At 40.4% G+C, this 13999-nt stretch overlaps 1 protein-coding gene across 7 annotated transcripts in view; it reads left to right on the top strand.

Moving 5' to 3' along the window:
- The first annotated feature begins 1892 nt into the window (after positions 1-1892).
- slco4a1 (solute carrier organic anion transporter family, member 4A1) overlaps positions 1893-13999 on the top strand; it is a 31663-nt gene continuing 19556 nt past the window's right edge. The window contains exons 1-4 of one of the 7 annotated variants that reach the window (XM_053424633.1): positions 1893-2047; positions 2671-2869; positions 3670-3778; positions 12887-13784. In XM_053424633.1, the coding sequence (XP_053280608.1) occupies positions 12947-13784 (838 nt within the window). In that variant the 5' untranslated portion in view covers positions 1893-2047; positions 2671-2869; positions 3670-3778; positions 12887-12946. Of the gene's footprint in view, positions 2048-2670; positions 2870-3669; positions 3779-7879; positions 9924-12631; positions 13785-13999 lie in introns of those variants that run through there. The other 6 variants (XM_053424629.1, XM_053424634.1, XM_053424632.1 and 3 more) reach the window with 6 other exon arrangements.

Here is a 13999-nt window from a genome sequence, read left to right as displayed (position 1 = left end):
ATACGGAGGTTCAATACGGAGTAATGTAGACTTTACACCAGGGGTCGGCAACCTTTTTCACAATAAGTGCCAATGTGAAATTTTCTTGTTAATCAGTGTGCCATATCAACATTATTTTTAACATTAAGTCTTATTATTGAACGACATTCATATATCAAACATACATATCATTTTTTTCATCTATATAGGCTATATATATATAACAACACTTTAAAGAATCTGTTTCTCATTATGCAATTATAGGTTTGTCATTAACCTCAACAACAACACTCATATTCAGAATTTCCCCACCCTATAACAGATTGCACTGACACCATTTCAAAACACTGCTCTCAGTAACTCATTAACAAGTATTGCATTTGAATTGTCCAAAGTGGACAAACGCAGATCAAACATAAATAACAGTACTAGGGCTATACAAGAATGTGACATCCACATCTTAGTCAGAGAAAATAGGTGCACAAACAGCAACATATGCAAACCCATGTGTAGGCCCTGCAACAAATACACTGATACCTATCAGTCAGTGTGATCACTGACCTTGCTTTCCTTTGCTCACCCGAAGACTACCAGTAAAGCCAGTGCAACGTTCCAGAGACAGTTGAACTTCCCGGTAAAGATGTCCAGCAGGTGAAGATGAAGGTTCCGTGATCTTGCACTGCTGCGGTTTCCAGCTGTTTCCGTAGCTCTGCAAACTTAGTCAACCACAGGGGCATTAACCACAGATGTGGTTAATGCATTTTAATGCAGAGTGTAAACAGTTTAAGTCAGGCTGTTAAAGTCTCCTCATATTGGTTTCCAACTTCTGAACATGGATTCAGTATATTTGTTGTAAACACAAAACAACTGAGCAGTTTTCCACAAAATTTGGTTGAAGGATGTGAAATGAGCCAGGGAAGATACATAAAAAATAATTACGGATCCAAAATCCCACGGGTATAATTGATGGATCTCAATTTAAAAAACAAAACAGGCGCATTTAGGAGACTGGAATCTATGTGTGGGTAAATTTGGTGCAGTTTGATTGTTGGCCCTTGATGGAGGAATGTGCTCTATTGAATGCCTTTCTAGTTAAATTGTTTTAGGTCTTGGTCAAGCCACAGATATTGTCATCAGTCATAGTGGTAGTTGTCAACTGCTGGGTCAGCTCCACTGTTCAGCATAATAATTGGTCCAAAGCTTATAGCACCACAGAGGTAGAACATCATTGGTCCAGAGGATGGTGATAAGTGCCCAGCACAAACGGCAATTGGAGATGTTGAACAGGAGGACGATAAACATGTAGAACACCTCTCTATAGCTACTTTCAGCTACTTTCAGCAATGGAGAGGTGCACTGGACTCCAGGGAAACTCCTGACATTCTACCGAGGGGCTTTATGTGAGAACGCAAATGTCCAAGTGAGAGGCTCCAGACTTTCTGTGGATTGCCAGCCAATTTGTAAAAACTCTTGAGAATGTCTGAATGAGCACATGAGAACACATCTCATGTGTTCTCATGTGTTCTCATGTGTTCTCATGTGATCCTCATCAGGATTCATTGTGAGCGATTGGGTGTGTTGATAATGTTTCTAACACGTGAAAGACACAAAAATTATCAAAAAGTCAATCTTTGGTCTATCAGATCTCAGGCAGTGCACACTTATATGAATGTAGGTTTGATGAGAGGACCAATGGGAAGGGATGGGATGTATTAGTTTCATCTTTCAAAGTGCAATCTGCTCTTGCTATTCTAGGATTACCAACCCATGTTTATCCCCAACCTCATGGCAAGAAAAACAATATATATTTATACATTTTTAGCCCATATCATTTTATTTTCCAGGTTTGAAATCAATAACCTCAATCCCCTTCAGTGGCAACGAGGCACTTATCACACTCCATACAAGGAGTTCAAACCGCGATCAGGCTACGACACGCTCTCTCCAGCTCAGAAGGGCGCAGACCACCAGCATCATCCACTGCCCCAACACATTTCAAACATTTCCTCCCATGCAACACGAGCAACAGAAGGCTGCGTGAGAACAGTCGCACTAATAAACATGCAAGGTAAGCCTTCTCATGTCGTTTGTAATGCGGGAGGACGCGCTGCGGCTGCAGCTCAGCTCAGCATCAGCAGCGTGGAAATCCACATGTGCAGAGCTGAACTGTTTCCTCTGTAACATCTGTAACAGTCACAGAGGCGCCGCCCGTCCTTTCCCACTGATGCCTATGGGACACTGGTGAGGCTAAAGTGAACAAAAGGCTCGTTCATCTGCAGCATCCAGTCACATTCATCCTGGATTTTCCTCTAATCCGTTCACTACTGAGCTGAGGCAAATCACTTACAGACGAGGGTAGACAGTAGGCTGTATGCTATAATACTAAACAAAGCAACAGTATGTCGCCATTTATTCGGGATGGTCTTTTGTAATGCAGCTATATTTAAGTATTTTTATGCACAGACAAATGGACTGATCAATCCTCATGTTTCCACCATGTGCTTGATCAACAGATTGGCTCTGGTCAAACTGATCGATCCATTGCTTATTTACAGCCACAGCAGGCTGCAGCATGTCTGTCAGTGGAGGGATCCCAGAAGGGGACTGGGTTCTACCATGTCTTCATCAAGGGTTAGAACTATCACCAATTGCGTGATGGTATCCTACGTTATTTGTTTTCTTCATCAACAGTGTCTCTGTCTGCATCAGCTTCCTGCAGGCTGCACAGCCGGAAACACCACATCTGTGGCTTCCTACCACTGCTCACTTTGTTTCCTAGAAATACAAAGTGCATAATGTACCAGACCAGGCAGCGACAACTGCATGTGCGTTAAACACTGACTTTCTTCACCGACACAAAGGTTTGAACGTCGCGGAACTTGAGGCAAAGGTACCGGTCCCACACAGACAGACAAACACACACAGGGGCGTCGTAGTGAGGGGTAAAGAGGAACTGACTTCTCAGGGCCCCAAAGGGGAGGGGGCCCTTAAAAAGCCTGAATGATAATTTTTTTTTAATAATTTTTTAATTAATTAATTTTCTAAGTACTTGTACTTTAAAAATGGCTGAAACTGGCTGATTTAATCGATTGACTGCAATTTTAATCCAAATAGGCTTCATGAGGTAACCTCTTTCACCCCTACCGACAAATGCTTTAGTCTTTGCAGCACGCAATCTATATATAGTCTATGCACATGATCGAAGTCAGTGAGTGACTAGTGGAGAAGTATTTTTTTTAAATGTCAGTCAGAAAAGTAGAAGTTAAGTCAAGAGTATGAAAAGAAAAGAGAAAGGAAACGGAGGGCACACAACTCTTAACATTTTATTTTAACAGAAAGGTGAGTGAGCCCAACTAGTAACGACACACTGAAATGGCCTTTGGGTTATGCAACTTTAAGCCATTAGACTTCAGTTTTATCTGCCAAGGCCCCATGTCTATTGTCAGACATTTTAGCCGTTTCAGACATTGACTGCGGGAGAATTGGGTCCAGACTTTGCCTTTTACAGATGCACGATGCAGCGGGAGGTTCTCTGCACAGATGTATTCACAACAATAATCCTCAGCATTATTCAGGGAATGGGTGGGTACAGCCGGCAGGGTCAGGATGTAGTACATTGATTCCGCTGCGGAGATCACGTGATTATGTTAAAGGTACCATATTTTACACCTTTCTGTGGCTTACCTTTAGGTATTGGTTCCCCGAAAACGGTCCAGGGCGGAGGGCGTGCAGGCGGTGGCGGTTACACAAGTCAGGGCATTGGCTGGCTTACTGACCCCATCTCAAGAGATGTTTGCCAGTAAGTGTTGTGCCTAATAATATAGATCCAACAATTGTAATGAAATTCATTGGCAACAATTTTTTTTGATTAATTTAAACAATAAATTGTTGTAGCCTTTCATTTTTATACTGTAATTTTCCTCCTGCAACCTCTTACTGTCCATCAGTCTTTGAAAGAAACATTGCTGTGGCTAAATACATGTCCAGTTGGGGCAGATATTCAGAACACAATGAGCACTGGTGGCATCTTTGTAGTTTTTATCTAACATGCAAATGTATGCTGCCTTTACGGTGGGTTGCCATTTAGACTATGCTAACATGCCTGGAAACTAAACCCAGTTTTCCCACTGTGTAGGTCATTTCCTCCAGTTTTTTTAACCAACAACAGGCAGCAAAGTCACATATATGCTGGCATGTCTGTGAGACGTAGGACTGGAAGTTGTGTTTGTATGACGGAGTGTATCTATGTCAGATGCATGCATTTTGTAATCTAGACACTTTGTGTTTGTGTGCTGTTTAACTTCTTCCAGTCTTCATCAAACATTGTTCCCCTGTGCACATGTCCATTAAAGATGGGGAACATCCAACAGTATGCCTTTCAGTAAATGGTCAGAGTGAACAAAACACACTCAGAGCTGTTACAGGCATCATGGCAATTGTCAAGACAAGTAAGATAAAAGTAGATTTTTGCACTTTAGTATTGTGTTTTGTGTTATTGAAGTAAAATACAAGCCAGTTTGTCTAGTTTATGTGGATGCGGTGGCAATGACGTCAAATCATGTCATTACAGCTGGAAACGTGCAGCTAAATAAGGTCAATGCTCCTCTGCAAATGTCCTGAACTGACTGACCAAAATCTCCCATCCTTCTCCCCATCACTACCATCTGACATCAGACACCTCGTCAAAGAGAAGCAGTACCAATCGAAAGCCTTTTAAAGATTGTGATTGTGATAAAGTGTGATTTACTTTATCATTAATTCTGTATGTTCTCAAAGGAAGTTGTTAAACTTACAAACTTTAATGTAGGGATTGACGATATTAGGAAAACATGCGATATGCGACAACGTTGTTTAATTATCGCGAGCCCATATGACTTGCGATAAATAAACATAAACAGTCCCTTTGCTACAGACGCAGAGGACACAGTCAGCTCCATAGCTAGGAGAAGGCACAAAGCCAGGCCACAGCACCACCAAGACCTGGGCAGACACCAGGGAGCCATGCACAGCTCCACTATGTCCACCTATAGTGTTAATTTGGGGTCATATCATACATATTTGGACAGAGAAAAGTTTTTAGTGGCTGTCTCAGTAAATAACTGCTCCTTTCTGTGTGCCTATCATTCAGCTCTGCGCTGCATCAACCACGCCAAGCCAAACCAAGAGCGCTGCCATCTCCTCCAGTTCTGCATACATTGACTAAGTTTACAAATTCTGTTGCTTTAACCAGACTGAGTTTACACTTGTGTCCGATCACACTGTGTGTGAGAGACAGAGAGCGACAGGACTACTGATAAAAGCGCTGCTCTGAAGAAAGATTCAACTCATCAAGAAAAGTATCGCTCATATGATGATCAGTGATGATATTGTGGCATCATTTCAAACAAATTAAAACGGTAGCGAGTCAGAGATGTCAGAGAGAGACAGAGCAGAGTCAGTGTGTGTCACTTTTCCCTCAGGTTCTGGGTTCACAAATAAGCTACACAATTCTTTTTTAAAGTCAAATGCTCATAGTGAAGACCGGTCTAAATACTAGGTTTTAGCCATAAATATCTGCTGATATCTTCCGACGAGGTGCATTCTGGGACCATCGAAAATGTAACGTCCATTAGCTTAGCCACTTCTGGTGGACTTTTATCAATCAATCAACAAATCACAATTCGTCTCATAGGGCTTTAACATTGGTGTGATTTTAGGCTTAAAACACGGTGGAAATTACCTTGTTTGGTGTCAATTTGCACGTCAGGGCTTGCGGAAACTTGGATGTCCGCACACGAGCAGTATGGAGGCATGTTATGGTCAGACCCGTCTTTCCAATGTACAAATACGCAATTATTTGAATATAAAAATATACAAATGCAAATATGCAATAATATGCAAATAAATGTATATTAACATAACATATTAGTAAATATATATTTTGGTAAATAATTACATATGAACTCGAAACAGTTTTTCAGCCATTATACAATTCTGTACTCCTATCCCCTTAAGTGCCCATTCTCATTTAAAAAAAAATATTTTAGTATAAATAAATAATTACAGGAGGTCCTAACCTCAGTCTCGAGAAGGATTGGTCAACTGAGCGATCTAGACAGAAGTAATTCTAGTCCTAGCGAATCTTCCCTGTTGTGTAATTAGCAACTGAGTGAACATAACTCATATTCACGTTCATTTTTTAAATCATTATCGTATCAGGCTACCATGTGAAATACCAGCAGCGAGAGAAAATGTGTGTGTGTGTGTGTGTGTGTGTTTTTGTGTGTGTGCATGTGTGCTCCCAGACACCACATACAGACCCTACGAAGTATTATAACATCACATTCCTGGGACCAATCCTGCATGAGATTGAGTTTAGGACCGCCTTCCTCATATGGACACAGAAATACAGAAATAACTAAATGTGGAAATAAATTTAAGACATATAATATTTTGTGTCCTGTTTAATTTCAAACTCGTATTTATTTATGTCCTTATTCATTTCTGAATATATGCTTGTATCTATGTATTTATTTATTCATATTTAAAACATTTTTCGTCCTCCATACTGTGGATAAAAGGAAGAAAGCAAACCGGATCTGAAGCAAAAAATCACAACAATATAGATGCCTCATTGTCATAGAGGTGAGGGGTAAATGAGCAGTGCTTTCGTGTGCCTGTGAGGCTAGTTGATGTGAAGACTCTAAGCTGAAGCCAAGCATTAGAGCATTATTGGGTCAGTGCCTACTTTGTCCCATCCAATCAATTCCCCCAGTGTTACAATGGGGCCCCGGAGGGTGACTGTAAGATGTGTGGCTCCTGTTCTGGGAGGACTGAAGCTAGCTAAATCCACAGACAGGAACTTGCCTGGGTGCTAGTATGCTGGTTATGTATTTCAATAGTTACCTTGTTTTTCTTCTAGATACGTTTTGCACCAACATATGCCAGAAAGGTGTCCAATCTATTCTGTAATTTTGCATTCCTTAGTTATAGTGTTTTCATACTCACACAATAATCAAGCCCTAAAACCAAACATCCATAAAATGCATTTCGAGGATGTTATATATTGTTAGGCATTTTGACATTATATCTTGTATAGATAGACATTCAATGTAGGGAGAGAAGAGGGCAAGGACATACAGTAAATGGTCCAACCGGAGAGTCTAACTGGAGACCTGCTCCTCGTGGGCATGTATTCTCAAGGTACATGGCTTGATCTTTCCATTATCGGGTTGCCCCCTTAATAGAGCTGTAACACAAAGCTGAATCCATGGTTTGGACCTTGTTTCTTATGCCACAGAGCTCGCTACAACATCTTCCCACTGCCAATGTCTTATAAACTGTATATCAGTCTTATTTGAGTAGGTGTCTTCATCTCAGTTTGGTATGATTTAAAGCTTTGAGCTCCTCTCTTCCAAAATTACTATTGCAAAGACCCAGTCCGAAGAATGACGCACTGAAGCCTGGAAAACCATCTGACAACAAATGTCTGAACGAAGCAAAGCAGTTGCTTTAGCATTAAAGAGGTTAATGCAATAGACAGTGGTGTTGAGTCATTTACGATGGCCCTGAATTATTCTATGATTTATTGGGATCCTGACACCTGTGGCTTGAACTTGACTTTATAGATTTCAAGACATTGCACATTTGCAAATGCCCCAAAATGCTCACCCTTCCCTCTGGTGGAAAAGTTCCAGAGTTAGTCATATTATCACTAGTCGTCGTACCACTGTGGCCACACCAGAATGAAAACTCAACCGGTCGACTGGTGTCAACTTTGTGTCTAGACAATGGCCTGCCATAACCACAAGTAAGAAGTCAACTACATTGATGCAAACAGGCAATATTAGATAATTTAGATACACTGAGGTGTGAGTGTAATCCCTTCCAAGCATATTAAGCAGTGTAATACCATATATTATCTCAAGGCCCATTACATATTAAGGTCGGGACCTTCAAAATGATCGAGAAACCCCACAGTTCCAACGATGAGCAAACACTTCGGGGACTGTGGAGAGAAAAAAAGTCCCTTTTAAAAGTCAGAAGACCACTTAAAACAAGTCAGATAACCTTGTTACTTTCATTTTCTGTAGATACACAATACCAGAGTAATTATTACCACACCTTCAGCAAACAAATGTTGCATGCTGGAAATGTAAATAGCTGTGAGGTATCCAGTACAATAGACTTAGATAATCAGAAAAAAGAAGACAGACCAGTTTACATGAGCAGCATGAATTTATGTGTTTCTATTTCTGGTTTGAATAATGTCAAGCGCTTCACTGACTGAGACTGTGTTGTATTCATAAGCTGTCTGACGCCCACCTCGAGAGGATCAGTTGGTGAGTCTGGTTGACATGTTTTGCCTTAATACAGTCAAGGCTATAATCAGAGTTTGTCCTTTAAAGACTTAGGTGCAGCACAGTCTAAACTGAATGAATGTCAAATCAGTGTGAAGAGCACTGACCACTGTCATAGACTCAATGTTGTATGCAGATTTTTTAAATGAAAACCATGTTTTGTAAATTCCAGCACTTGTTTGTCTGATTATCGTTTACTGTTTACAAACAAAAAGACACACAGGGGTAAAATATAACCTCATTGGCGGAGGTAATAATGGTACTAAATATTGGTGTTTCCAAGTAACTTGCCTCACATTGCTTTGGGCCACAAAGCCAGGGAAGTCCCCTGAGGAGGGTTAAACAGTTCGTTAAAGGTCCAGTGTGTAAGATTTATGTGAAAGGGATCTACTGAAAGAAACTGAATATGAAATAATCCTAGTGATGTTTTCACTTGTTTGTTTCTTTACCCCAGAATAAGCCCTTTATATTGGATACTATATATTTACATCAGGGGCGGGTCTTCTCTACGGAGGCCGCCTTGTTTTTTACAGTCCTCCAAACTGAACAACTTAAACACCTTTTAAGTTTTTATGACAACTGAAGGCTGAGGTTCAGTCTCAAGGGGTCGGTGAGGTGAGAGGGTTATTCAGCTGCAATATATTTCACTTAATTCTACACACTGAACCTTTAAAGTTACACACCCAATACGATGGTAATTATAATGATATATTTTGATATTAGCAATACTTCATATATTGTGAAATAGTCTAATATGGACATCCCATATTATACATTGGGAGGTGGCTGCCCGCAGCCAAAGCATAGACTCACCTGGAAAATCTACAATGATCATCGACAATAGGTCCCCAATAGGGGGATAGCGGTCCGGCCGGACCCTGACTCTGTTCTATACAGACCCAGACCTGTTATTATATAGTGACGGACCGATTCTATTTTAACATGCGCAGCTTTTCTCGCATTTAGGGTAGTCTTATTTTAAACTGCTCATATTTTTTCGTCTTAACGGTAGTAAATCCTGGCACCACAAGGTAGAGTTCACTATCACTGAACAAGATAAAGTGAGAACAAAGAGAAAAGTGTTAAAGCTGTTTTGCTGTTAATATTTGGTGAGATTGTTTATACGTGTGTGTTATATATTAAGAGAAAAAAGAACAGAGAAAACTCAAATTACATAATTTATAAATTTGTCAAAAAATTACACATTATTTTAATTTAAGGTGCCTTTTTCAAAATCTTTTTATTTTGTTTTTAAGTGCAAACCTTATTTTACTAGAAACGAAAAAGGAAACATTTGTTTTACTAAAATTGTATTACTAGAGTACCCTCCAGTTCAAAGTTTGAATTAATAATAACCATTTTGTTTCAGTGTACACCTAAGGAAGCTCAAGGGATCAAGGAAATATAGCTCATGTCCTTTGGGAGGCAGTGGAGCTGCAGTATCAGGGAGCTATTCCCTAGGAAGGGGGGTGTCTCTCCTCTGAGGATGTGTATGAACGTGCTGACGTGCTGCATCAGTGCTGTCCTACAAGGGGCGTTCAGAGACAGGTTTAGGACATTACATGGATAGCCCTCTCCCCAGAGCTGTTTATCTTGGGAATAGAGGTAGGATGATAAACATTAAATGTTTAAATATATTTACAAGCATATGTTTTTATGGACAGTTAAATGATATTAAATCATATTTATATATATTGATTCAAATTAATAGACTTTTAATTTTTTCCTGAATGTTGCTCATTTAATTAAATCTGATTTAATCAATTGTTTTATGGAGGAAATCTTATCGAAGCATTGGTTTCACACGTTAATGCACAAATGTATCTTACACTTATTTAACCTTAATTTTGCTACATTTTATTTCGACATCCATCAGTCCACATCGGCTTTAAAAGATCTTGCTCAGAGATATGGCTGTGAAGCACCAGGGAACCAGTTGCGTTACTTTTTCCACTTGCCTGTAATTTTGTTCTTGAGGACATTGGTCAGTGATGAAAGTAATACTTCAACTTCCTCTTCAACTAACAGCTCAAATTGTGATATGCTCAGTCATTTTGTGGAATAAAAAGCTCAGATAGTTTAAGACAAATTAATACACAGACTTGATTTTATAGTTATAATTCTGACAGAGCTCTTCCAACTCTTATCTTAAACATAGATACACACATAGTAACCAATAGACAGACAATGCTGCTGCAATATCAGTTTGCACATTTGCATGAATTTGATTTATCTAGTGAGATCTAAAAGTAAACCGTATCAATACTGTTCACCACATGTTCAGGAGTAATAGTAAACATTGCATTATTATACGACTGTGTGTTAGAGTAGAATTGTGGAAATTCTATCTGAAGCTTCACTTAGGAATCAAATGGAATTTTGTTATATAACAGTTTGATTTGCACAGTGTTTTACGGGTGTTTTAATGAAAGCTGTGATCTGTAGTTATGCTCGCTGGAGCAGAGAGGGTTTGTTATGATTCATTTCCCATGTGTGTTGTTGGAGATTTCACAGGTTGCTTAGTTAAGCTTGTGTGTTAATGTGCAACTTCTAATTTTTGTAGACTGTGTTGTATAATTAAAAAAAAGCTTGAATAGATTTAGTCCCAGAACTCTAGAGGAAGCTGAATACATTGTCTCAGCTCCACTGCGAAGTCTGCATATTAGACAGTGTGTTTATGTTGGTTTTCTTCCCCTGGCATCCAAATGTGCCAAAACACAATATTAGATGGCAGCCATGGTAACAACAGGCCACAATGTCAGTTGTTTACATATCATACTTTGATTTGAGGATTACTTTGTTCTCAAGAAATAAAAAAATTCAGATTCATTACCTGCACCATCAAGGTTATGCTTTCATCTGCATCTGCTTGTATGTCTTTCTGTTAAAGAGGCAGTGTGGAAGATTTCTAAAGCAAAAATAATAGCATATAAAACTCATATCTAAGTTATATTAACTGTGTAGTGAGCCTACAATAAGAAAAGACATATCAAATAAGAAAAGACGTTGAATGAAAGATAATACTTAAATTATCAACAGAAAAAACAAGTCATCAAATAAGTCAAAGTCAAAGTCAAATGAAACAGGATATGAGACAAAAACGAGGATACACGTTGACTCCAGTTTTTTGCACTTTTCATTTCGATGTAAACAAATATTTATGGTGGGCAATATGAATATAGTCATTACAAAATAAATGAATGTTTAAAAATAGTAATAGAATTACATTAAAAAGATACAACATAAGAAATATTGTTGGTATCCTTCATGATGTATATGCAGGTGTTTGCATACTTGTAGTACTGTATGAATCTGCCATGAGAGACTGGAGGGTGACTCAAAGACCATGTAAGAAGCCTGTGTGCTGTCTGGCTTTGTTTGTTGGATCAGAGACAACTTCCCTAATCCAAAAATACAGCAGCTGGGTTTGACAATACAGTTTCCCTGTACTAAAAGCACCATGTTGCCAATAAATAAAATGGTAAAACACAGTAACATCCTTCTGGTACTGCCGGTGAATATCTATATACTTCTATGCAGTACTGGTAGAAGTGTGTAGGTAGACAGGTAGACTCACACATTTTCAGGATTCTGACTACAGCATTTCAACTGTTCCTCTGACTGTCTGGAAGATGTTTCCCTTGAGTTCATAAGAAGCCGCTGTCAGCCCCTGTGCTGCTCCACACTCATCTCTTCAATTAGTGTCTGAAAACAAACAGATCAGGCTTTATTCTTAGCTCCTTATTGTGTTGGTTATATGAACATTTCAGTTATTGGGAGAAGTAATGTTTTTTATCCCACATCTGAAAAACAATAGCAAAATATTCCTACATACGAAATACTCTTGATCCATAGACTCTCATCCCTGGAGAGAAGACAGCTCGGTGAGGTCGCCCTGCATTTTGGCGCATGAGTGCCATAGCTCTCCTCTCGCTCAAGAAGGGAGGGAAAATTGCAACTCAGTTTGTTGCAATTTTACAAACTTAACCATTAAGAAGGAGAATCATGCAAAAACTGGACTTGACCTATTACCGGGAAACTTGGTGGAAGGACGCATGAGGGTGTATGGATCAGGGACGAACTCATTCAATTTTGGTTGGGATCCGGATCAAGGGGAAATATAGGGGACTGATATTTATGAGTGATTGCAATCTGGTGCAGATCCAAATAAGACATGGGTCTCCTGGAATTGATTGTGTGCTCTCTCAGTGCCATCCTAATTTACTGACAGAACTACCAAAAGCTTTTGTGTCTTATATAAAGTGATTGGTCCATATCCCTTTAATTCTTCTCTCTGTCTTTGTTCTTTTTAGGATTATGAAGTACAACGTTTCACACCTGTAAAACCATGTACAGATAAACAGAAGCACCTTGAGAGCCTTCAGAAATACTCAGCCGCACTGTGGACACATGGATTACACCATACCAGCAAAGAATAGATCCATAGATTCAGAGAGAAGCCTGTCAGAGTCCTGACCACAAGATATTCACCCTGATACAGCTGATTCAGCTTGAGCTTTTTATATGTTGTGGTCATAAACATATCACTCTGTCTACCCTGTTCAAAGGCCTCCCACGTGTACCCTCCATCTGTGCCACTGGACTCTCACACTGCCTTCAGAAGGGCAATGCCAATCTTGTTAAATGCTGATGCCTCCTTCAGTTCCAAGCAGGAGCTCCTGGACCAACAGGACTGCCCTGTCAGCGGGGGTCCCTCTCTGGACACCCCCAGTCCAGTGGATTCCCAGACAGGCAGCCCCATAGGCTCAGGCCCCAGCAGCCCCAGAGCTGATGGTCCCCTCCGGCCTGATATTTTTACTGGGGCTTCTACAGTCCCAGGGCAGCTATATGGGGTGGAAGCCAAATCGTATGCAGAGACTCCCATGGGATTAAAGCCTAACTCCACTGACGTGGATCAGCTATGTGGCTGGGGTTCTCTGTCACCCAAACCTATTCAAGTTTTCAACACCTCTCGTTGGGTCCTGATTTTCCTCTGTGCTGCTAGTTTCCTCCAGGGGATGATAGTCAACGGCCTCATTAACACAGTGATTACAACAATTGAGAAGAGATTTGACTTGCACAGCTACCAGTCTGGCCTCATCGCCAGCTCCTACGACATTGCTGCATGCATTTGTCTGGCCTTCGTCAGTTACTTTGGTGGGACGGGGCACAAGCCTCGCTGGCTGGGATGGGGGGTGCTGATCATGGCACTGGGTTCCCTGGTGTTTTCCCTACCTCACTTCATTACACCTCCCTACGAGGTCAGTGTGCTCGAACAAACAGGGATGTGTTCTGCCAACCGTACCAGCCCGTGCCAGGACAAGCAGGGGGGAGGATTGTCCAATTATCGGTTTGTCTTCATGCTAAGCCAGTTTCTACACGGAGTGGGAGCTACACCTCTCTACACGCTGGGGGTCACATACCTGGATGAGAATGTCCATTCCAACTATGCGCCTGTGTATATAGGTGAGTGACATGAGTAATTCATTCAGCAGAGCATTTTCAAATTGAATTGTTTATATCAATTGTTTTAAAGCATAACTAAGACAAATAATGACTGGGGCCAAATCCCTTTTCACCCCTTAGCCCTAATTCCCCTTCATTTTACGCATTCATGTTTAGGGGTAGGCTGTCCCAATGCCTGCTGGGACAGAGGGGTAGGGCAGAGGGACTCTATAGGC

This window comes from Pleuronectes platessa, chromosome 6 (assembly GCF_947347685.1).
Source record: "Pleuronectes platessa chromosome 6, fPlePla1.1, whole genome shotgun sequence".
Classification (NCBI taxonomy): Eukaryota; Metazoa; Chordata; class Actinopteri; order Pleuronectiformes; family Pleuronectidae; genus Pleuronectes; species Pleuronectes platessa.
Note: the sequence above shows the minus strand (reverse complement) of the source record. Positions and strands in the feature narration are given on the sequence as shown.